The 24,338-nt window shown below is 46.9% G+C and overlaps 2 protein-coding genes across 2 annotated transcripts; one reads left to right on the plus strand and one right to left on the minus strand.

The window, feature by feature from the left end:
• Positions 1-10,077: 10,077 nt before the first annotated feature.
• LOC121934686 (pituitary homeobox 2-like) lies at positions 10,078-15,204 on the minus strand. Its single transcript, XM_042475412.1, has 3 exons — positions 14,661-15,204; positions 13,451-13,665; positions 10,078-12,097 (listed from the first exon to the last, which is right to left on the minus strand). Exons 1-3 carry the CDS (start codon positions 14,746-14,748, stop codon positions 11,588-11,590), a joined length of 813 nt encoding a protein of 270 aa, XP_042331346.1. The 5' UTR covers positions 14,749-15,204; the 3' UTR covers positions 10,078-11,587.
• Positions 15,205-20,977: 5,773 nt separating this feature from the next.
• Positions 20,978-23,894, plus strand: ITPRIPL1 (ITPRIP like 1). The gene is made up of 2 exons (XM_042477334.1): positions 20,978-21,112; positions 22,022-23,894. The coding sequence occupies exon 2, from the start codon at positions 22,039-22,041 to the stop codon at positions 23,599-23,601; it is 1,563 nt and encodes a 520-aa protein (XP_042333268.1). The 5' UTR covers positions 20,978-21,112; positions 22,022-22,038; the 3' UTR covers positions 23,602-23,894.
• The last annotated feature ends 444 nt before the right edge of the window (positions 23,895-24,338 follow it).

Genomic DNA, 24,338 nt, shown 5'->3' on the forward strand with positions numbered 1-24,338 from the left:
TTAGGGCTGAAGGGTGGGGTATACATATCATAAATAACAATAATAACAATAATAACAATAATAATAATAATAATAATAATAATAATAATAATCTGTGCCTGGCATCTTCAGAAAACGCTGGCATGATGGACCAATACACAGATTAAGATGGAAATGGCCTCCTTTCAGCCAAGGGCTATGCTGGCGAAACGCCAGGAATAAACTCTTCTAGAAGAGAGGCGCATAGCCCCAAAACCCCAGAAAAAACAATGGATGCCAACCGTGAAAGCCTTCGACTTTAGGGCTATGTGGCCATCTCCTAGAAGAGTTTATTCCTGACGTTTCGTCCAGCAGATGTGGCTTTGGCATCTTCAGAGAATGCCACAGCCACAGATGCTGGCAAAACGTCAGGAATAAGGTCTTCCAGAACATGGCCTCATAGCCCGAAAAACCCACAAAAAACTATGGACGCCGCCTGTGAAAGCCTTCAACTTCACCTTTGACTTTACATTGGACTCAAAGGCACACAGTAATGGACTGAATGGAATGATCCCACAAATAATTGTTCCTGCGAAGCATAAGAAAGTGATTAAAGGGTGCATAAATAAAGCAGTTTTAACTTCCATGGCTCAGTGCTATGGAATTCTGGGCGTGCTTCTGCCTCCATTCCAGCTATGCTTACACAAAAGGACTAGCTTAATCCATTGGATGGATTCAGCACTCTGGACAGTGATCATGATGGTAAATGTGTGCCTATTATTTTTACCTGGTAGACAGTCAGAGAATTGATCATAGAATCCATAGCGTTGGAAGAAGAGACCCCCAAAAAGGGCCACCCAGCCCAGTGCCATTCTGCCATGCAGGAACGCAAAACCAAAGCACCCCTGACAGCCAGGAGACCATCCAGCCTCTGTTTAAAAGCCTCTAAAGAAGGAGGCTCCACCTAAGAAGTGACCCGATGTCATAATGGCAAAGGACAACAAGGCACTGCAAAATGTAGAATGTACATTACCAAATAAGAGTTAAAAACAGCATAATATACATTCCAATCATATGGCTCATTTACAGCTATGTTGCATATACTGCACTGTATTTTGTTATGTGTCGTTGTTGTTGTGTGCCTTCAAGTCATTTCTGGTGTATGGTAACTCTAAGGCATTCACCTATGATGGGGTTTTCTTGGCAAGTTTCTTCAGAGGGGGTTTGCCATTGCCATCTTCTGAGGCTGAGAGAGTGTGACGAAGCCGGGATTCGAACCCTGGTCTCCCAGTGTCCTAGTCCAACACTCAAGCCGCTACACCAAGCTCATTCTTCTAATGAACTTAGCTTTGTTAAAATGCCTTATTGGCTTGCAATATACTTATATAACTCTGAGCAACACAAATGCTTAAAGACATACTTTACTCACAACAACCTCTTGCTGGATCTATATTTCAATTATTCCTTTCACTTGTCCATTATGCTGAAATTAAGGAGGGGAACCCTTCCAGCATTTGCATTGTGTCCTCAAGGAGCCCATTGATTTGGAAGACTGGGATAAAGCCTAGTATGCATAAAGAAGAAGTGGGGAGGATATCCCATTTATAAGTATCTGGGGGGAATGGGGAAAAAGTAAGGAAGGGAGCAGAAATCAGAGTATCAGAGTTTAAGATGATCACGTAGAAATTGGAAAGGTAAACTGATTAAAATAAGGAAAACGAACCTTTTAAACCAGATATGCAGATACAAAAAGTGAGTATATGAATCAGTGAAGGAGGTTTTAGGATGTATCAAATGTGCTGTATGAGTGATTTGTTTGCTTTTATAAGTATTGTTTGATATATATATATATATATATATAATTTATTTTTTAAAAAAGCAAGAAAGCTTGTGAAAGTGAGTTGTCCATCAATGTCACCCTCTTCCCCCAAATTTCTTGGAGGTTGCCCTGGGTCTCCTCTTCCTCCCATGGCCATTGTAGAACCTTGCAGCCTGGATGGTTCTTTTTCTCCATGCCCCCACCTTCACCAGCTCCAGAATTACCATAGAAACAGAAATAAACAGAACCAAACAGAAATAAACCATTCCCCATCTTCCTACTGGTCATTCCTTACTGGACACTTCAACCGTCAGGAGGTCAGGAGTCCAGGTCTCCAGCCGCTACTAAAAGAAACTGATCTTTGGTTTCAGCATGGCAGGTAGGCAGTGAGGATGCCTGGATGTTCGGATGGACCGTTGATTCATGTATTGCGGATAAAACCTAGCGGTGGAATAAGGTTTGGAGAAAGGGTAAAGTCGCAGGGCTAGCCTAGGGAAGGGGAAACTCTTGGAAACGGAGGGAGAAAAGGGTGACAGTAGATAAATAAAAAGGGGAGTAAAGAAGATCCAGAGCTAGAGGACACAGTGCTGCCCCAATAAGATCAGCAGGGCTTAGGTTGACCTTCAGTTGGACATTGTCTTGACCAACAAGACAAGAAGTACTCAATCTCTATTTGTGCAGTTTGGGTGAAAACACCAAGAATTGAGAAGAGGAGGAGCAAAGACACAGCAGAACTTTTGCCATTTGAGGGTTATCTTATTTATTTAAGGCAGAGGGAACGTACTAAAGTGTCTTGGAAAGGTGACGGGAGGTTTGGGCGCCCCTTGAGTTTAGAAGACTGCCACTGTTGTGTAGTGGTTTGAGTGTTGGACTGTGGCCCTGGAGACGAGAGTTCAAGTCCCAGCTCAGCCATAAAACCCATTGGGTGATCTTGGGCAACTTGCACCCTCAGCTTCAAGGGGAGGCAATGGCAAACCTCCTCTGAACAAATCTTGCCAAGAGAAACAGGTTTGCCTTAGGGTTGCAGTAAGTTGTCAAGGTCTTGAAAGCGCACAACAACGGGCTCACTTAAGAGTAGTTTTGATGTCTACAGAAAATACAGATATATACTGTATCTGTATTTGGAGAAATCTTCAACTGATAGACTATTTAATTCAGATACTAATTTTTACTCTTGTTTTGGTTTGAGTTGCATAACAGACATTAGACCTCCAGGTGCCTTCAGTTCAGTTCTAGCCAACTGACTGTTGCTCTGGAATCCATGTTGCATCAAAACATTCTCTGGCCTCCTAGGATCCAGGGGTTACTCTGGAATGTGGAGGTGGTCCTAGTTCTATGGGGTCTCTTGGTTGCAAGACAGATGGACCCAATGGGTCTTTAAGGCTTTCTTGAAGGCATCTAAGGAGGAACTAAGCCTTATCTCCTCCAGGAGCTTGTTCCAGTATGTGGGAGCTGCAGATGAAAATGCTTTTTGGAGAGTTGATGCCAGTCTCGTCTTAGGATATTCAAGTAAGCATTTCCCTGTAGTTCTGAGAGTGCGGACGGATTGTATGGAGAGAGGCGTTCCCTCAAGTAACATGGGCCCAAGCCATGTAGGGCTTTATAGGTGATAACCAACACTTTGTATTGAGCCTGGAAGCTAATAGGCAGCCAGTGGAGAGATCTTAATACCGGTGTTATATGATCTGATCTAGAAGTTCCGGCAACCAATCTGGCTGCAGCATTTTGAACTAACTGAAGCTTCCAAACCTGGTACAAAGGTAGCCCCATGTAGAGCGCATTACAGAAATCTAATCAAGAGGTTACCAATGCATGTACTGCTGTTTCAAGGTCCTTTCGGTTGAGGTAGGGTCGCAGTTGGCGTATCAGCCGAAGCTGGTACCAAGCACTCTTGGCCATCGCATCTACTTGAGATGATAACTGTAGAGATGAGTCCAAGAGTACTCCCAAACTGCGAATTTTCCTCTTAGGATGGGTCTACACTGTAGAAATACAGTGGGCCATTGGCATCCACTGAGGTTTGGTTCCAGAATACCTTGTGGATACCAAAATCCATGGATGCTCAAGTCCCACTAAATGCAATGTCATAATCAATTGGTGTAGTTTAGGTCATGGGTCTTCTTATGGCTGATCGGGAAGGGCCACCATTGATGTTCCTGTCTTCTTCCTTTTTGTGTGTTACAGATCGGTCGCCAAACACACAGCCAGCTGAGGGTTCAACCCAACCATCCCAGAGCATCTCCTCAGTGGTGATGATCATGTCAAGAGCAAATGAGGGGCAAGCTCCTTGGTGCAGTAGTGCAACTTCACCTCCATCGCTGAGCACTGCTTCTGTCCAGGCTGAGTCCATTCCGCTGAACCCTGAAGAAGCCTTCAGCTCCAACTGTGTGCCTCACCCTCAGCAGCAAGGAGCATTTGGGCTTCATTTCCCCACTCAAGCTGCACCTTATTTTTCCCTCCAGGACAGAGGGAGAAGAAGCCGCATTCCCAGGCCTATACCCAGGATGTTTCCCTATGAGAAGCTCCCAATAGTTGGAAGTGCCATGGAACAGGTGTATGTTCCCCACCTACATCCCGTACCCAGGCTCCAGCTGGTACCAATCCAACCTCCAAGGCACTTTCCAGTTCAGCCAGCCCCGTTCCAGGACAGGACAGGACTCTTTTTTTACTCCCAGGCAGCTTTGGCTCCCATTCTCCTTGCAGAGGGAAATCCCAATTTGCAGGCATTTCCCGTCCCACCTGTCCCAAACAACAGCGTCGTTTCCCTTCTGGAAGAAGCGAAACCCAACCTTGTCCAGAGCCCTCCTGTGACCGGTGGACCTTCTGCAGCCTCACCATCAAAAGCCATGAATGTGGAAGACTCCAAAGGTAGATGCCTCTCTTTCTGGAAATTTCCTTCTGCTGAGACCTCCAAAGAGCCAGATTATTGATTGATTGGTTGATTGATGGATAGGTTGATTTATTGACTGCACTTATATCCTGCCTTTCTCCCAAAATGGGATCCAAGGCGGCTTTTAAAAGTATCCAACTAAAATATTCATCTACAAAAGTTAAAAAAAGGAATTAAATATCAGCATTGTTAAAACATGATTAAAATGGTGAAAACCATATAAACATATTAAAATACAGAGTGTGTGTGTGTATACACACTCAGCCCTCCAAATCCACGGATTCTGCATCCATGGATTCAACCATCCATGGCTTGAAAATTTCCAAAATCATCAGCGTCATCATATCCATCATCCAAAATCAAAGCTTGATTTTGCCATTTTGCATGAAGGATACCATTGTACTGTATATAATGGAACATGAGCATCCATGGATTTTGGTATGCATGGAGGATTCTGGAACTAAACCTCAGCAGATACCAAAGATTCACTCTGTGTGTGTGTGTATACACACACACAACACACACACACACAGCGCACCACTTAACACAATCCAATAAATATAGAAGGACATGGCTGGAAGGACATTACAAGTTTTGGAAAATAGGGCTGGCTTTCTGCAATGCAATTATGGATCCATAACCTAGAATTACTGATCAGCAACTGCTCCGTATTCATTAACAATATGTCATCATGATTGTTGCAAGATCCTATGAATGCTCCCCCAAATCTATGTAAGGGATATGTGGGGTTGGGAGTGGCAAAAACCTCCATAGAAAGGCATGTTTTCCAGCCTTGTCCTACATGCTTCTTTTGCCCTCAGAGCTTTGCCCTGATGGGCCTTTGCTCATAGCTATGGGATGGAGAACTGGAATAAAATGGTTCTGTGTTCCTCTCTTTCAGCAGCAAGGTCCTTTTTTGGGGAACAGCATCCCTGTGATGGAAACCTCCTTGTGGACTCAGATGGGGCAAAGCATAAGGAGCAAGATGCTGGAAAGGTGAGCCAGAAGCCACATGGGACTCTAACCAAGAAAGCATCTCCTCAACCTGAAGGCATCGCTCTTCAAAAAAACCCAACAACTGCTCCGGAGCCTCAAGAAACCAAAAGCATCTCGATTGCAGAAAAGCAAATCAGCTCCAAAACTCATAGAAAACCAGATGATTCAAAACCATCCAAGATCAGCAAGAAAAGAAAAGCAATGTCCACAGAAGGAGCGACATTATCAAAAAACCCAAAGATGGACTCAAATAAGTCCCAGGTTCCTAAATCTGCAGAGCCATCGCTGATCTCTTTGGAGACTAAGAAAAAAGACCCTTGCTCTGAGAAACCTGGGGACAAAGAAGGGAATCTCCAAAAGAAAAAGGTGCCCCAGCAAAAACAAGGAGCCAAGGACAAGGCGGTGGTGACGGCTGCTCCAAAGGCAAAGCCCCAAGACCTAAAAGCCGAGAAAGCTTTGTCTAAAACTGCCGAACAAGGCAAAGGGAAGCCGAACGCTCCTGTCCGAGGCGTTCAAGGGAAGAAGAAAGACATGAAAACGGCAGAAGCAGAACCTCCCAAGACAATCCCCAAGAGCAGCCTGGCTCTGCAAATGATGGAGTCCGTCCATGTGTTCTACCCCTTGGGGAAGAAGCTTCCAAGTGTCCCCACGAAAAGGACGTACCCCGAAAAGAAACCACCATCAGGAGCCATTGCACAGAAACCCCAGCCTACACTGGCCTTCTTGGGGGGAGGCATCGGGAAGCCACTGCCCAAAATACCAAGGATCTCAAGCACAAGATCAGTAGCAGAGCCACCAGGATCTTCCTTGCCTCAGCCAACCCTACCCAAAATGAAGCCGTCTGTGCCGAAACAGGTGCCTTTCCCTTCTGTGCCGTCACGGCCATACGCAGGGACCTCAACCAAAGGCACACAGCTGAGGCCAACAGAAGCTCCCTGCTCCCAGCCGCCACCACCAGCCACAAGGAAGCCAGCCCTACTCAAGCCTGCTGACATATCATTTTTTGCAAGCCAGATACCTCATCCCAAGCCACCATCCTCTCAGCCTTTCCAAGCCAGAGGAGACAGAGTGCGTGACGCCAAAGTGACGACTCTCCATTCTGGGCCAGCTGTAACCATGGAGAAGATCCGGAGGCCCACCTGCAGACCTTCCTCGCCCCCAGTCAGAAGAAGTGACCTTCCCCCTGTTGACCCTCCTCCATCTCCGCCCTACAAAGGGGACACCTTCATCCCATGGAGGACACCCCCTCCTGACCTGGAGGTCTCCAAGCCCATCACGGAGGAGCAGCGGCCTGTCCGAGAGAAGATGAAGCGCCAGGCCCAGAGGGAGAGGGCAGAGGCGGCCTGCTGGAGCAAGCTGGGCAGGGTCAGGTTTTTTAGGGAAAGGGAGAGAGAAATGGCGATTGCCAACTACTATGGCTACCCTTAGGGTGAGGACTAAGTCTCTTAAAACTAAAAGAGCTCTATTTAGGCACCAAATAGCTTCCCACCCTACAATTAGGGACACATGAGTTAATTTGTGGTCAACTGCCATCACGTCAACTTCGACGTATGGGGACCCTATTCATGACAAACCTCCAAATCGCCAAATGTTGTCAACCATCTTGCTCAGGTCCTGCAAGTTCAGGGCAACCATGGCATCCTCAACTGAGTCTATCCATTCATCTTGGGAAATTATCCTTCCTTTAGTTTCTTTAGTATTTTTAAACATTCACATTTATATATTTATATATTTATACATTTATACATTTATATATTTATATATTTATTTATATCCAATAAATTATATATTTTTCTATTTATTATTTGTCGCCTTGATGATTACCTGTAAAGTTACTTCTCATTGGAATGATGGTACCAATGAATGTCTGAATTCATGGCTGAGGCTGCAATCCAGGGCTCACTTAGGTGGGAGTAGGTCACACTGACCTTACAAGACCTGATATCCATGATAGCAGCAATTCCCAAACTTTGGCCCTCCTAGTGTGTTGGACTTCAGCTTCCAGAAGCCCCCGCCAGTTTGGCCCAAAGTCAGGAATTCTGGGAGCTGAAGTCCAAAATATCTGGAGGAGCAAAGTTTGGGAGCCACTGCATTATAGGATGGCTCAGTAAAGGTTCATTCCAGGGTGCAGGGATGGGAGGTGGATTTTGATCACTTGCCTTCAGAAGTGGGTTTCAAAAACATGTATAACATGACAAGCCAACAGGCTCAATTTGTTCCAGACTTAGCACTATTGAACATTTCCTCTGGTTCTAATGCTCAGTTGCCACATAACTGGATTCAACTGTATTTTTACCTTTAGCTGCTAGACTAGTACAGTAGTGGAAATCAGGAAATGTATTAAACATCATCTTATGGGATGCAAGAATATGGGACTTTGCTCTATTGGAAAAGTTAACACAAAGAGTCAACGAACTGAATGAAGACATGGACATATGCACATTTTCTGCAGGGGGAGTTTGAACAGATGTGAATTTTCACAGGAAAGTGAAGACAATTAACTGTCAATGCAAATGTGCGAAAACGTGCACACATTTGCATGGCACACTTATATGTAGCTAGCCCAACAAGTCCTGGTCGCTCATGGTCATACATCGAACAATGCATTTGGTTGAAACAGACATTAATTCTGGGCACTGGATCAAACACAGTGCATTGTATGAATGTTTCACAACGGTGTTAGTTCATTTGTAAATTTTGTTTATTTCACATATTGCATTTCATATTCATTTTCTCAGTGAAAGACAAAAAGCTGGTATGTAAAAGATCTCAGCTTGGTCGAAGCAAAGGAGCCAAGAGGTTCTTTGAGGCCGGGTGACATTGGCACAGTCTGCCTGGGCCAAGAAGGTCAAGGTGTTCTTTTATTTTTAATGGTCATTTCCTTTGTAGTGGGACTAAAATAACCCCTCTGTCTTTCTGCCAGGGACCGTCTTCCAGCAAACAGGGATATTTTTAGACGCACTCAGGGAAGTTTCGGAAGGTCCAGATTTGCAAGCAGCAAAGATGCCTCAACTACTGAAGCCCAGGTTGCATCTGCATTGCAAAAATATTCCAAATTGATATGGCTTTAACTGCCATGGTTCAATGCTATGGAATTCTGGGGGCTGTAGTTTTGTGAGCTAGTTAGCCTTCTCTATCAGAGAGCTCTGGTGCCACAACTATGAATCCCAGGCTTCCATAGAATGGAGCCATGGCAGTTAAAGTGGTGTCCAACCAGATTATTGCTGCAGTGTGGATGCTCCCCCAGTCATTGTAAACCTAGGTTGAAAGGTTACTTGTGGGGGATTCGGGAAGCTATAATCCAAAAGGAAAGTAATCTTTCCAAGCTCCAAGCTAGGTTTATGATGACTGGGTCAGCATCCATGCTATAGAAATAATCCAGTTGGACATGGCTTTAACTGCCAAGGCTCCATCTTATAGAAACCTGGCTTTTGTGGGGAGTGGCACCAGGGCTATCTTGACAGAGAAAGCTAAATACTTCACGAAACAACAATTCCCAGAATTCCGTAGCACCGAACCAAGCCTGACCAGTGACTGATGTAGAAGTGGGGTCAATGTTGGTTTCCTTTTAGTGCCAAGTCAAGACACGGCTTTTATGAAACGATGGTGATATCATGATGTTTGCAAATATTACATGGGTGCAAAAGAGCATTGGTTCACTGTTAGCTCTGATCGAGGAGGAGCAATAGCAATCACACAGTTCCTAGAACTGTGTGACTTATTTAACCCGATGATATTAGCCCCACCAAGCAGGACATTTCTAGGCAGACTAGCCAACCAGCGTCTCCCACGGCTGCGAATTCCACCATCCGGCAACACGCTGTGCGCAAGAGTATCTCCTTTTATTTGTTCTAAATTTACCAACTGTATTTCCTAGCAATTCCAACTGGGCAAAGCAGAAAGGACACCAGGAACAACCTCCAGATGGTCTTCAAGGACAACATTGGGTCAGGAGGATTGAAAGGCGTCCGTCGTGAGAAATGCTCCCAAGGGATTCGAGGAACCAGAGGAGGAGAAGCCATCTTGCCTAGGAAGCTCCTATACCTGAAATTAATCATGGCTCAGTATTTTCAAAGGATATGAAAAATAATAAATCTAGGTTGGTTCCCCCCAAAAAAAAGGTTTATCCTGGCTTGTGACACTGGCTTAGCGTTCCCCAATTTGGTGTGAAGAGATGTGGATGATGACAACTCCAGTCATCCTTGGCCATTGGTCATGGTGGCTGGGGATAATGGAAATCTTAGTCCAATATAGGGAGAACCAACATGGCATAGTAGTTTGAATGTTGGACCATGGCTCTGGAGATTAGGATTCGATTCCCAACTCAGCTATGAAACCCACTGGGTGATCTTGGGCAAGTCACACTCTCTCAGCCTCGGGGGAATTATTTCTACATTGGAATTGAACCCAGAATCATGAATATTCAAGTAAATTCGAAACGAAAAGAATGGGAAAGTCTCGATACTTCCAGATACTTACCTTTCCGCATAAGCCCCCAGGTCAAAATGAAGATGCTTAGAATTTATATGTAGCAATGCATTTCGGGAAACAGAAACGATAGGGCATTTTACATCATGAGCATTTGCCCACACTTCCGTGGACACCCCTATTCCTGGTTTAGCGCAAAATGCAGAATAACAGGTTTAGTGAGCAGATTAGAGTGGCATGGTATTGCAGTGAAATAGAAAAGAAATTAGGTTTATTGTTCAGAAGAATCGCATGGCACACACATAAAACAACAATTTGAAAAAATCTGGCTTTCAAAAGAGTCTTTATCTCAGGATGCTATAATAGACAAGGCTGTGCGCATATATGAATATCTACTTGCGTGACTCAGGCTAGGCTGCCAAGACAGCTCCAGCATCCATGGTTTGTGTTAGCTTTGCTTCTCCACAATTCCTTCACCTCTTCTTATGGGAGATGTCTATTTTGTCCCTCTCCTTTGTGATTCTCCTTGGCAATTCTAAAAACCAGAGGTAGGTGGTTTGAGGTCCTAGTCTCAAGGATGGCAGAGTGCAAGACCCATGATGATTGTAGCTCAGGCTACAATGGCTGATGAGAGTTGCAGTGCATAGTACCCAGGAGGGCCATCACTTGGCAAACTGTGGCTTAAAATGTCCGGCTATGCAGATGTCATTTTATCTCTCATGCCTCCACACTACTAACAACATAAAACCAGAGTTTGGAAAAATTACTTTCCTGGATGACAATTTTCAGAATCCTTTGGCGAACATTGTAAGCAAGGGATTCTGGGAATTATAATCCTTTAAAAAGGGAAACATTTAACATTACCAAAGCCTTTAAAAAATGGGGGGGGGGGATCCAATGTGGTGTAATGGTTTGAGTGTTGGACTATGATTTTGGAGACCAGAGTTCAAATCTCCCATGGCCATGAAACCCACAGGATGGCATTGGCTGACCGCCACCTTTGGCCACGTCAGTCTCTAGGACAGGGGTGGACAATGGTTGGAGGCTGCAATAGATGCCCAGGGGAACTTGGAGGACCACACCTCCTGCCATATCCCAGGGCCCATAAACATGGTTAAAATGTCCCATTGGAGGACAATTTATTTTTTCCACTTGGGAGCCCTGCAGACCATTCCTTGCCATTCCAATCTAGCTGTTTCAGGATGCTTTTCCGCACCTCTACCTTCTATCTGGCCAATATGAACCCAGAATGCCAAAGGAGATCGGCCTTTGGTGGGATGCAGGAGGGCTTTTTTGATGTTCTTACGAACCCTGGTTCCATGATGGGAGGAAAGTTTTGCAGTGAACACCGGCATGTCCACAATGGAGGAAGCCAAATGTACCTTGTCTTTCAGGACTGGCATCCTATTTACCTTCTATACAGGACCAATGGATGACAAACCCTTTCCCAGAGGCTAATACTAACAGTCTTGGTGGGACACCCATCTGGACATCCTTCACACTGGCCTGTCCAGATGATACTGCCCAGAGCTGGGGCTGATGGCTGCATTTGGCGGAGTGCTGTAGCCAAGAGGAGGCTGCGTCTGCTTTGCCCTCAGTCGCAAACTGCCCAGGCTGGCATTGCAGGGGTCCCTGTACATATACGGTGAAGAACCACCTGGTCCATAGGTTGAACTAGGAGGCCCAGGTGGGCTTGCCAGGCTGCTGAAGTTCTCCAGAGCTGGGACGCTGGACATAGAGGCTCCTCCGGTGGCAGGGAACACGCTCTGGGAAGGAAAGGTAGAATTGAAGTTCATGGAGTTGAAGAGCTGGAAACCTTTGCCATGGATGGGGTTGGCATGGAGCCCCTTGGGACCCCAGGCACTGTAGGCATAGCTTGGGTAGAGGTCCTCGTATGGGTTTCCAGGGAAGCCGTTGAGCTGCGACCCAAAGCCTCCTTTGCAAAGCTCAGACTGCTGGTGACGCTCCTTCTTACGCCATTTTGCTCTCCGATTCTTAAACCAGACCTTGAGAAATCGAAAAAGAGAAAGACAGAGATGAAAGGAGAAAGAACGTACTCTCTGATGTAGCGGATTGCAACAATTCAAGAGGTGACTGAATGTGAGGTTGCTTCATGTAAGCAAGATCTTCCTCTGCTGTGATGCTCTGCAAAATACAAACTGAGCTCTTATATGTCACAATGTAGTTCCCAAACCTGAGTCCTCCAGGTGTTTTGGACTTTAGCTCCCAGAAAGCCCTGCCAGCTTCGTCAATAGTCAGGAATTTTGAGCTGAAGTCCAAAACATCTGGAGGACCAAAGTTTGGGAAATTACCAGTGCAGCGTAATATTGTTGCCTGTAGAGTTTCCAGTTCAGGATTGTCCTAGGCTCTGAGGTTTCTGAGATCTAGGGACAGCCCTTGGTGAAATCATTTACACTTTTGCATTAAATACCAACCACAGTTACTCACAGCTTGTAATTCAAATACAACCCCCTCCAACCCCTGAACCAGAATACAACAAACACCCTCCCAATCTCATGGATGACCAGCGAGTTGAACCTTGTCTCCAATACTCAAACCGTCCAGGTTCTTTCGTAATATTAGAATTCAAATAGGGTCCCCTATTCAAGCTGAACAGTGGGAGATTTAGGTCTAACTTCTCAGGGAAGGGAATTCCAGAGCCTTGGGACGGCCATGGAGAAGCCCCTCTCCCATATTCCAACAACAACAACAACAACAACAATTTATCATATATACTCGACTATAAGTTGACCTCATGTATAAGGAGGGGACAAATTTTTGAGGCTAAAATTATGGATTTTGATATGAACTGTAGATAAGTCAGGGGTAAAACTTAGGGGCATATGACAAAGCATCTAAAGCAGTGGTTCCCAACCTTTCTAATGTCGTGACCCTCATGTTGTGGCGACCCCCAACCATACAATTATTTTCATTGCTACATGCAAATATGTGTTTTCTGATGGTCTTAGGCGACCCCTGTGAAAGGGTTGTTCGACCCCCAAAGGGGTCCCAACCCACAGGTTGGGAACCACTGATCTAAAGGATGAAGCAAGGAAAATAATGCCAAAGAACTTACAAAATTCCAGCAGGCACAACTGTTTGTGCTTATCCTAAAGGCTGGGTGAATGGGAGAATAGAGGAGGGCCAATGCTTCCAGAACAAACCATGCTCTTGCTTTTCACTACAGCATGGTTCCTTTTTAAATAAGAGTTAAAGTACATTACTTACAATGGCTCATCAATAAGTCGACTAAGGTTTTTGGAGTCAATTTTTTGGCTAAAATTTCTAGACTTATACATGAGTATACACAGGAACTTGGAAGCAACGTGGAAGCTGTAACGGTGTGGGTTTGTGCTCACCCTGATCCTGGGCTCGGTGAGGTTGGTCCAGCCTGCAATCTCCTCTCTGGTGCTCATGTCCGGGTAGCGATTCCGCTGGAATGTGGCCTCCAGCTCTTGCAATTGCTGGCTGGTGAAGTGCGTCCTCTGCCTCCGTGGCTTCTTTTTGCCCACATTGGCCTCCTCTTCGCCGCTGGAATCGGACGATTTGCACTGAGAGGTCTCGCCGTTCTCTCCTGGAATAAGACCACAAGGAAGGGAAGGGTTAGTGCATATAATGGGCATCAGATTCACCCCCATGGACCCTGGATCAGTGGGGCGGAGGGAGCTCAAACACCCAAGACTTGGCTGGAGGGGTCCTACAATTCCCAGGATTCCCTTGCACTGTTAGAGCAGTTAAAGCAGCCTCAGACTGGATTATTTCGGCAGTGTGTTTTGGACCTTTAGTCTCAAAAGGTGCCAGAAGATCCCTTTGCATACTGATTTTCCAGACTAACCCAACGATGCAGTTTATCACACTGGGATTAATTTCAGCATTAATGTGACATTAAAGTGCATTTAAAGCATCCTGCAAATAAAGTGGAAATGGTGAGTAATTGCACACGCAATTGCATAAATAAAGTGATATTGGAAATGCATTGTCACTGAAACTCCGAAAGTAATGCTTCTTTGTGGCCACTTTAATGGTGGGTTTTGTGTGACGTCATGTGAAATCATTGCGTAACTACACAATTTTCCCAAGATATTCATGGGATAAACTCCCTATCTCCTTTGTGTGATAAACTCCTATGTCTTTGAATGAAACATTGGGGCAGTGATGGTGGCTGTGGTCTCCTAGGAATAATAAAGGCTGCTTGCCATCCATCCATCCATCCATCCATCCTATGCATAATTACTAGGGAATAAGCCACACCAAACACATGGAAGGGACTCCTAAGTAGACACTGCATTTCTCAGAGTCTTTAAAGATATTTCATTGATAATGGAAGGGGAAAGTCATCTGCCCTCTCCCTGCAAGTCTCCCAGTGTCCTAGTCCAATGCCCAAACCATTACACCAAGTTGGCCCTTCTTAACACACTACTTGCTGACTACTTCATTGGGTCTAGTTAGAACTAATCAAGAGAATCCCAGCCACATACTTCCAGAGGCCCAACTATTCCAGGGCTGAGCATTTTGAAGCTCTCCTGTGAGCTAGGACCTCCTTGAACTCTTTCCACCTGAAGGCCTTACCTCCGCTCTCTGTGCTGGGGGTCCCAGTCAGTGTTCTGGATGGCATTTCCTTGGCGCTACCGTCGGTGGCTTGCAGCACGGCTGACATACTCCCCGAGGTTCAGAGATGAATCTCCCTGTTGCAAAGTCCACCAGCCGCAAGCAAACCTGTGCTGCTTCCTACCCCAAGAGCTCCCCGGTCAGTGAGATATGAAGTGTCTATTGTGATGCTCTTACAAGAGCCAAAGCAGCAACAAAATGGCACAAAAGTTGGGACGCTGGTTTTCCAGGAGGACAAATGCTCCAGTCTAGGGAATCTCCTCTGTCGGCGATAGGGTCCCAGTTATAAAATTCCCTTCCTTCATTCTCTCTGGGATCCGCTTTCCTTCTCCCCCAGATCCACCTCCAGTGCCTTCTGCTGGTGGTCTCCTTCCCCCAAAGACGGCTGCAGCTTCTTAGGAACTGATTTCACCCTCGAAGTATCACACTAGCTTTTTTTTTAACCCTATCCCACCTCCTTCTCTCACATATTTTTGTCTCTTTCCCAGGGCTGGAGCCCTCTTTGGCTTGCCAGGGAGAAGGGGAGAGTGTGTCTGTGTCTGTGTGTGTGTGTGTGTGCATTTGTGTGTGTCAAATATCAGGGACAGCTGAGTCCAGTCTAACCAGGTGTCAATCAGCCATGGTCTCCGCAGCGGGCTTCTTTGGGTGCGTTGGACGTGGGGATGGATGAGGAGATGGCAGCTGGGGTGGAGGCTGCTGTTTCGTCCAGGGTGCTTTTTCAGAGGCGACGTGAAATATGCTCCATTTCGGCACCAGTTGTCTCGGTGTTTATCTTTTCCAGATGGAGTTTCATTCATCCTTGTGGCTTGTCTGGGACACCACTTAAGAGAAGGACAGACAAACTGGCCTCTTAGGTCAAATCAAAAGCCCTTCGAGAGTAGGATTAAGAGCCAAGCTATGGCTGGTCAGACGGTTTTGGAAGCTCCAGGAAAGAGCACTAAAGGCCACCTCCTCCAGTGCATTCCCAATATGCGCTCAGAGCTATTGATCATAATCATTGGCAATGTGTCGAAACAGAGTCTTCCTCTCCATGACATCCAAAGCCCACAACTCTGGTTTGTCCCTTCCCTGAACTGGGGGTCTTCCACACTATGCAATTATAGCACTATGATTCCACTTCAATTGCCATGGAATCCTGAGATTTGCAGTTTGGTGCATCACTAGAGGCTGAGAATTCTAATGTTCCTCTTCAAACTACAAATCCCACAGGATGCAAGCATGAGCAGTTAAAGTGGAATCATAGCACTATAACTGTGTAGTGTTTAAAGGACTCTAGGTAATATGCATTATTCATTCAGATCTGAAAAACCTGAACTCTTATAGAAATATATGGCCAATATATGGCCAGGTGGCCATCGAGGAAGTAGGCTCAAGTCTACAAAAGCTCATGCTTCCAACTTCTTTCCGTTGGTCTCAAAGGCGTTACAAGATCCCTTTGTAATACTGAGATCTCTGGGAGATGGGACCCAAGTCTAAACGTGACTTTAAGCACATAACCCACAGGTAATTTTATACACAATGTATTAAATAATGCTGTGCATGAAACAAAATTTGGGTACACTGAAAGCAGAGGCATCCCAATCTCAGCCAGCCATGGGGACTATTTTGAGATTTCGGAATATTTGGGATTTTGGAATTCCAGATATGGGATATACATCCTATTTAAAAGTTAAGTCATCTTGCACCTCTCATTCCACTTTTGGGGTGGAATCGAGGGATTTGTGTTCCGCAAATCCAGCCTTGGGGCCCACATTCAGCAGGGAGCTTGGGACCAATTCTTCCATCCCTTTGGACCTGGCATTGGGCACCCATTGCCTCTCTCGCTGGCTGTCAGCAACTGGCAAGGCAGGACAGGCCTCCAGCTGGCTAATTAGGCCTTGAAAGATGGGTCAGGAGAGCTGCCATCCCAAAGAGAAGGTCAGGTTTCCACAGTTTCCGTTCCGCTGAATGATTGAAGAAGGCAGTGTGTTCTTTCATTCTTCTCCATCCAAGCCACTCAGACAGACTGGCTTCTGCAAGCCACTTGGGAGTTCCCCTCCTCCAAGGCAGCTCAAGTTGTCGTGAAAATCCTTTTGCTCTGGGCCAGCGATACCCGCTTTCTATTATTTGCTGCCCAGAAACCCAAATTCCAAGCCGTTGCATCTACAACTCCATCATCCCCAGATTGGTTGTGGAGTTCATAACCTAACAAGTCTGGAAGGCTCAGGGAAGGGGAAGAGTGGTGTCAAAGCACCCCAGGACGGTCTTCTTGATTCATTTGACAATCTCGTTTTTTCCATCCTTCATTCAAAATGTCTATGGGGGCATCTATACCAATGATTCATAAACTTTGGTCCTCCAAATGTTTTGGGTTTCAACTCCCAGAATTCCTGATTGTCAGCCAAGCTGGCTGGGACTTCTGGAAGTTGGAGTCCCAAACACCTGGTGAACCAAAATTTAGGGATTCCTGAATATACTGTAGAAACAATGCAGTTTGGAACCTCTTTAACTGCCATGGCTCCATCCTACAGAGTCCTGGAATTTGTAGGACTCTTAGGCAGAGAAGGCTAAAGACCTTGCAAAACTACAAATCCCAGGATTCCATAGGAGGGAACTACAGCATTTAAAAGTGACGCTAAAGTGCATTATTTCTCCAGTGCAGATGCACCCTTAGCTTGGTGCAGCCTTGGCAGCCTCCGATCTTGCATCTCATGTCTTTCCCAGGCAGCTGTGCTAAAGCAGAGTTAGACGGGCTGGAATTTTTAAAGACAGCTGTGACAGCTGAGAGGCCAACCTGCTGGGAAACATTCCCTTCTCCTCCTTTATTTGGGGGGAAAATGCCTCCGGCGCAATGGAGGGCTAGCATCCCCACCCCACCAGTTACAAAGAGAAAAGTCAAAGGACCACCGCCATCCTATGCATGGCCTCCAACTGTCTTTGTTAGCGTCTCCACGCAAACTTTGTGAAACCATCCCAGGCTGCAGAAATAATCCATTTGGACACCACTTTAACTGCCATGGCTCCATGCTATAGAATTATGATCACTGTAGTTTGTTGCGGCAGCAGTGCTCCCTTGTATTGTTTTATGCCTGGGAGCAGGGAGACTTAAAGGAAGGCGAAACCCAGAGAGTCCATGGTGCCATTCCTGGGCTTTGAAATGCCCACCCAGCCACCTTTCTCTTAATACAGTTGTGCCTCAGAACCATCAAGTCAGAATCAGAAAGGAGGGAAGGAAGAAGCTAACTAAATAGGTAAACTCTTGTAGAACCTTTGCAAGTTGCAGCAACAAATGAACCAATCCTGGGACGTTGTATCAAGCCAGTGGTATCCCAGCTGAGCTGGAAATTTCCATAGAGTCCTTTCCTATTGCTTGGAGTGAGCCACCAAAACTGGAGAATGTTGCACCCTTGTCTCCCACCTGGAGATGACCCACAAAAATGGAAGACTCTGTACCAGTCAGCAACTGGGATCTGGCCACACCGTGGACTGAAGCAGAACAACCCCAAAAGGAGCATCATTAGGGGTGTGCTGGAGTGTGGACCACACTGGGTGACATCTCAGGGAGCATGTGTCTGCCTTCCAGTGTGGAGTTGCTGACCCTCGCCACAGATAGACTAGGTCTCCCAGAGACTGAAGGTCCTGGGAAGGACTGGGTCAACTCATCCTTAGGTGGCAAAAAGGCTGGCCAGGATGCTGTAAACACTCCTGGAGGTCCCTCTTGCCACTGAATGGTGCCTGGGCCCCTTTAGGACATGTGAACATGGCTGATAGACCAGAGCATCCCAGCACATAGACAGTGCCTTTGAGTGCTCCAGTCCACCAGTGGCAAGTGCATTGGAGCCTTTCTCTTCCACAGTGGCCCCATCTACTCTTGAGGGACCACTGGCCTGGCAATTCCAAGCTTGAGGTTGAAAGCATGAGTTATCGCACTGGGGTGACACCAATCCAATGATGCCACTGACTGAGACCAATCCAGGGTTATAGGGTGTTTTCCTCCCTACCATCTGCCAAAGTGAAGGTGGGGTGAGAGAAGGAGAAAAGGCAATGGAGGGTCCTGCCCTTGCCGCCCCCTTTCCACCTTCCATGCCCCCTCGGCCTTCTCCTCCTTTGGTGGCGGAGCTCAAACACGACAACCATTTTAATGGAAGGCTATTTGGAGCCAGACTCTGGGCTCCTTGCCACCTTGACCTTCTGGACGGGCTAAATTTGTTCTTCAGCAAACAAGTTGCTTTATTTATAGCTGCGACGACAGGCTTTCTGGGCAGCAAGTGTCGCTGGTCCAGTGGAAACGTGCCCCTCCATCCCGCCCCGGAGAACGGGGGCTGTGATTGGGCCCAAAAGTAATGAACTACATGGACAGTAATCCCAGCTAAAGAGGCTGGGATTAATTGGCTGTCATTACTGGGAGACCCTCGTAACTCAAGCCAGCCGTCAGGGCCTGATGGATGAGGGCCGATCTGGAATCGCTGAATCCTCAGCGCCACTTGGCACAGCGGGGGGCACAGGGCCAGCCGCAGCATAAATAAACCCCTAAAGGTTATTCAATGACTTGCCACCCGGCACATGGAGCCTTGATATTGTCCCATCGCAGGCCGTAAATATGCCAGCCGCTGTCGTGTTACATCTTATTCTCGTAGCTGGGCACCAGGTCTTCCAACTGCAATGTCCTTCTAGAGAAGGTGCCACCTGGAAACAGAAGGGCTAGTGGCCACTTGGCTTCCAGGGCCAGCCACCTTCACCGCATGGGGTCCATCGGAAAAGAGGCTACAAAGGGCTGGTTTTTTTGTTGTGATAGAGATCTGATTCTCCTTAAGTCCTAGTCTTTAAAAACACTTGTATGAATACCATGGTGGTAGATTTCAAAGATATAGCCGTGTTACTCTGCAGAATCAGTATGGAGAGAGCACCTTCGAGTAAGTGAAAGAAAGAAGTTGGCAGTATGAGCTTTCATAGACTTCAGTCTATTTCCTCAGATGCTTTGGAAGCAGATTGAAATCTAGGAAACCTCATGATGCAAACTTCTTTATTTCAGTTCGTCTCAAAGGTGCTACAAGCTCCCTCTACATAATGAATGCCATGGGTCAGTCCTACACATAGCCCTGTTATGAGGCAAGGCATAATTTTAACATCTGAACTCTTGTTAAATGGATTTGATTTGTGTATCGCTTTCTCTGATGTGGTTTGTGCCGATCTGCAACTGAACCACGTGCTTTGCTTGCAAATACAAAAAGCATGCGCCTCTCAGTCTTTTGGAAATCTTTACTAAGAGGACTTAGGTTGAGGCTTCTTTTTTCCCTTTGTCCTCCAGTTCCAGGTGCTTTTTAAAAATTGTATTTCAGAGGGTATTTCTACATTCACTGCCCAGCAAGCCAGCAAAGGGTTTCTCATGTGTCACATGTATGTTGATTTATTATTTATTTTCATGTGTTACGTTTCATGCTATTTTTATCCTGCCTGCCTCCCAATATGGGACCCGAAATGGCTGTGGGCTTTGATTCCTGTGCGATTACGGTTCAGATGCCACCAGCATTTCCCAAAGGGAGCCACAAGGGCTATTGACACCTGGTTTGACACGAGTGTAAATCCACCGCAACGCCATTAAAGTCCGTCAATCGCCTCTCCATTGAACTCAACGCTTGGTGTGCCCCCGAGTTCTCCACCCTCCAAATCCCTCTTCCTCTGACCCCAGTCATTCTCTTCACATTCTTGCAAGGTGACACATTGCCGCGTATAAAGGGGGGATTATGGAGATGACATGAAGGGATTATTCTGCAGGGAGGAGACAACGGGAGACAAGCATAGCCATGATAGCTTACACTTGACCCCAAGGGCAACGCCAGGGGGCCAAGCTTCTGCCTGCCAGGGCACAGATGCCCCATCGATCTTCCTAACCAAAAGTTGGGACTTTATTTAAGACCTTTTCTGGACTGGGCTCCCTTCTCTGTGATGAGGAAAGGAGGATGGGAAACCTACAGCATTTGGGGTCCAGGTGTATCTATTTATTCATTTTGGAACATTTATAAAGTGCTGAAATGAACCATCTTCAAAACGGTGTACTGTACAAGGCTAATGAAACTGATGATGTCAATTGACTCAAGGTGGTTCTCAACATCAAACAGGCATGGTTTTGCTGGTGAAAGGTCTGTGCCAAGCTGGGTGTTCTTGCAATGGAGGGAGGATGGCTGTGCTGTGCTATCCTTTTAAGGCCAGCTGTGACTGCAAGGCAGATGTGACTTCACAGTCAGTCAAGTAACAATGGGGAGAGGTGGCTCAGGGGGCCAGCAGCAGACAGAAGGGCTGCTGGAGGGAACCTGGGCTTGAAACAAGGGAAGAGTGGCTCAGGATGGTATGCGGTGCCAACGGGGTGGAAATCGGGGATGGACCGCCCCTGGTTCAAGATGCACTGCCCTGTTGAGAGCCACATGCCTCCAGAGGTATGTAGGGGAGGATTGTGGAGGTGAGACTCTTGGGGGGATCTATAACAGGGGCAGGCAAACCTCTGTACAGGTCCTGGCTCTTGTGATGTCTTGTTAGCAACCTCTTGGCGCACAGAACATAAATCACCATAAAGCGAAGGAGACAAAATGAAGGCATTGCCACCTCCCATGGGAATTTTGTGCCTCAAATGGAATTCTCCTTATTGCTGGCATTGCAGAGAATAAGATGATGAAAATCATTCACACCTAGAACTCTTCCACTTGCTGTGCTCACATTGTCTTGGCTGCTCTGCCTGCCCCCATTGCTTTGAAGTTTCTCATAGCTGAAGCCAAATCTCCCTCCAAACCCCAAAATATTAATTTTATGGAAACATCAGCAGGCTAGCACTTAGGAAAATCTATCTCTACATCTGTCTATCTATAAAGTCCTGTTTATATAGCATAGTGCAGCAGTTCAAATCATGGACTAGGATGGAGGGTTTGTTGCCGTTGTTTTTGTGTGCCTTCAAGTCATTTCCAATTAATGGCAACCCTAAGGTCAATGTATAATGGGGTTTTCTTGGCAAGGTTTGTTCAGAGGAGGTTTGCCATTGCCATCCTCTAAGGCTGAGAGAGTGGGGCTTGCAAAGGTCGCCCAGTGGGCTTATATGGCCAAGCCAAGGAGAGTATTAGGTTCAAATCTTCACTCATTCTTGGTGATCTTGGGCCACAATTTCTTAGGCTTAGTGATTGTGAAATTAAAAAGTGGGGATGGCGGGAGAGCCATGCACACTGCCTTGAGCTCTTTGGAAGGAAGGCACACTATCAACGCAACAAACAATCACAAGCAAATGAATATTCTGCATGAAGTCTTCCTCGGCTCCTGCTCAAGTCTTTCCCTCTCTCTCATGTTTTTGCCCCCTCCAGGGTCAGCAGCTGTAGACATGGCCCTGGGTCCTATCATCTTCTTTGCGGTGCTAGGCCTTATCTATCACCCCCTGATGGTCAGCGACAAGACAGACCAGGCCACACTGGACCGACAACAGAAGCACGAGGAGTTGCTGGCCAAAGAAATGGGGCGCTTGCAAATGGAATTCGACCAAAAGGACTGGAGCTGGGACCCAAGACAGAAAAAGGAGGACTGGGTGGCATCTGACCTGCCGTCTGAAGATGGGACCTGGGAAGGGTGGCCCTATGTGGGCCTAGTCATCCTGGTGATCTTTGGGTGCTGCAGGCACACCATGGAGAAGGAGCCCCACTACGACTCCAGCACGGACAGCTCCAGCGCCTCCACCACGGACGAGTACGACGACACCGACGTGGAGCCCGAAGCGTACGAACCCAGCCAGATGACGCTGGAGGCCTTCTACGACAGCCACGTCGAGCTGGAAACCAGCGACCTGAGCAGCATGTGCCATTTCGTAGAATCCTTCGTGAATGACTTGCTGGAGGAGTGCCGGAAAGCCCTTCCGTACCAGAACACCCTGCCTCTGATGGAGAACTGCATTGGGGTGGACAGCGCCTTCGAAGGATGGCACACGCAGAAACTTTCCAAGCCCTTTGCCGTCATCATCCCTCTCCTGCCGCCCAAGGGCCACTCTTTCCACATCGAAAGCAGCGACTTCGAGGGTGGCCCCAATAAACATGGCCACATCTTGGTGGAGATGGAGTGCATGTGTAAGAGACAGCGGCTGCTGGGAGATGTAGTGTGCTTCCTGCACCACCCTGAACAAGAGCTGAAGGAAGAGAAGCAAGGGGCTTTCCTCCTCCACGTCTTGTGCACCAGCTCCCACCTGGATGCAGAGAAAACCGTCCAGTGGTTCCAGAGTATGGTGGGCAAGGCCTGGGGCAATCTCCATCACAAGTACAACCTTGAACTCACGCCCCAGATGTCCAGCACAACATGTCGGCTGAAACTGGCCTTTCCGTCTGGGCGGTCCATTTTGGTCGACATCATCCTTGGGGTCCAGCAAGGAGACTCTTTGGTCTTTCTGGTCAGCCACTGCGGTGAGAGCGACGACGCAAAGGGCACGATTTGGCTGAAGGCCTTTGCGATCCAGGAGCTGCTCTTCTTCAAATGGGTCAGCCAGCGGGCCCCTGAGAGGAGCTGCCACCTGAAATGCCTCCAAATCCTCATTTATTTCAAGGAGTCCAGCCCATCCAGTAAGAACCCCGTCCTCACGAACTACCATTACAAGACTTGCCTGATGCACCTCTTGCTCCTTCGGCCCCTTTCTGACTGGGGACCCGAGAACATTGCGACGAGGCTCCAGGACATCCTCTTGTACCTGCACACCGCCCTGCGCAAGAAATACCTTGCACACTTCTTGATCGGCAACATCTCCTTGCCGATCCAGATCCCCATGCCCCAAGTCCTCCGGAGCGCCGAGCCCCTCAATCTTTTCGAACACTTGGCGGTGGACCCCAAACTTCATGCTGAGGCCGTGAAGGAGTCCGTGGAAGTCGTGGAATTAGCGAGGGCTCTGTTTTCGGACCACAAAAAGTAGCGCAGGTCGACACTTTCCCGAGTGTTTCATCCAAGAACCGCACATCCAAATGGGCTGGGAAGGTGGCAGGCACTGGTGCCAGCAATGAAACGAAACTGGGTTAGATGGTTTCATTGAAAATGGAACAGTGATCCAGGTTTGGGTGTTTTTGTAGGTCTCCCACACTTCAGAACGATCTGGGGAAAGGCAGACAAGGGGCTTCAGACCAAAATCGGTGTGCATTCCTTGCACCAGTGATGCTTCTGTATTTTTATACTCTCCGGTTACAAACAAATTTGCTCTATTAGACTTGAAATAAAGGCTCCAGCAAGCTGTGTTTTGACATTCTTCTCAATGTGGTTTTATGCACGAAGCTGCCAGGGACGTCTAACTTTTCCATTTGCTTCCATAGGACTTGAAATTCTAGAAAAACCCATAACCTGACCGCAGGGATTTCATGGCTATAAGATATGCTTGAAGTTTGTGCTGGTGTCGTTTCAGTGTAGTTTCAATGGTTGAATCAGTAGGAATCTAGGAAGCTGATCTAGAATGAGTCAGGCTCCTTATCCGTCTAGTTTAAAACATAGTGGGTTTCAGGCAGAACTCTTTCCTAGCCATATCTGGAGACACTGAGGACCGAACCTGGGCCTTTCACATAAGAGGCTGCCATGTATAGAGTCAGATCGCTCATCCATTTACACTCATCCCTCCATATTTGATATTTGCACCTTTGATTATTCATGGATTTGATTAATATG

Source organism: Sceloporus undulatus, chromosome 6 (assembly GCF_019175285.1).
Source record: "Sceloporus undulatus isolate JIND9_A2432 ecotype Alabama chromosome 6, SceUnd_v1.1, whole genome shotgun sequence".
In the NCBI taxonomy this organism is placed as follows: Eukaryota; Metazoa; Chordata; class Lepidosauria; order Squamata; family Phrynosomatidae; genus Sceloporus; species Sceloporus undulatus.

What these genes read in the sequence shown, in the direction of transcription:
- ITPRIPL1 (XM_042477334.1), top strand. Translation starts at nt 22,039, where the DNA reads ATGGCCCTGGGTCCTATCATCTTCTTTGCGGTGCTAGGCCTTATCTAT.
- LOC121934686 (XM_042475412.1), bottom strand. Translation starts at nt 14,748, where the DNA reads ATGTCAGCCGTGCTGCAAGCCACCGACGGTAGCGCCAAGGAAATGCCA. An exon ending in CCCCAGCACAGAGAGCGGAG is followed by an intron (nt 13,666 to 14,660) that starts GTAAGGCCTTCA and finishes GTCTTATTCCAG; the next exon opens with GAGAGAACGGCGAGACCTCT. An exon ending in TCACCGAGCCCAGGATCAGG is followed by an intron (nt 12,098 to 13,450) that starts GTGAGCACAAAC and finishes CGATTTCTCAAG; the next exon opens with GTCTGGTTTAAGAATCGGAG.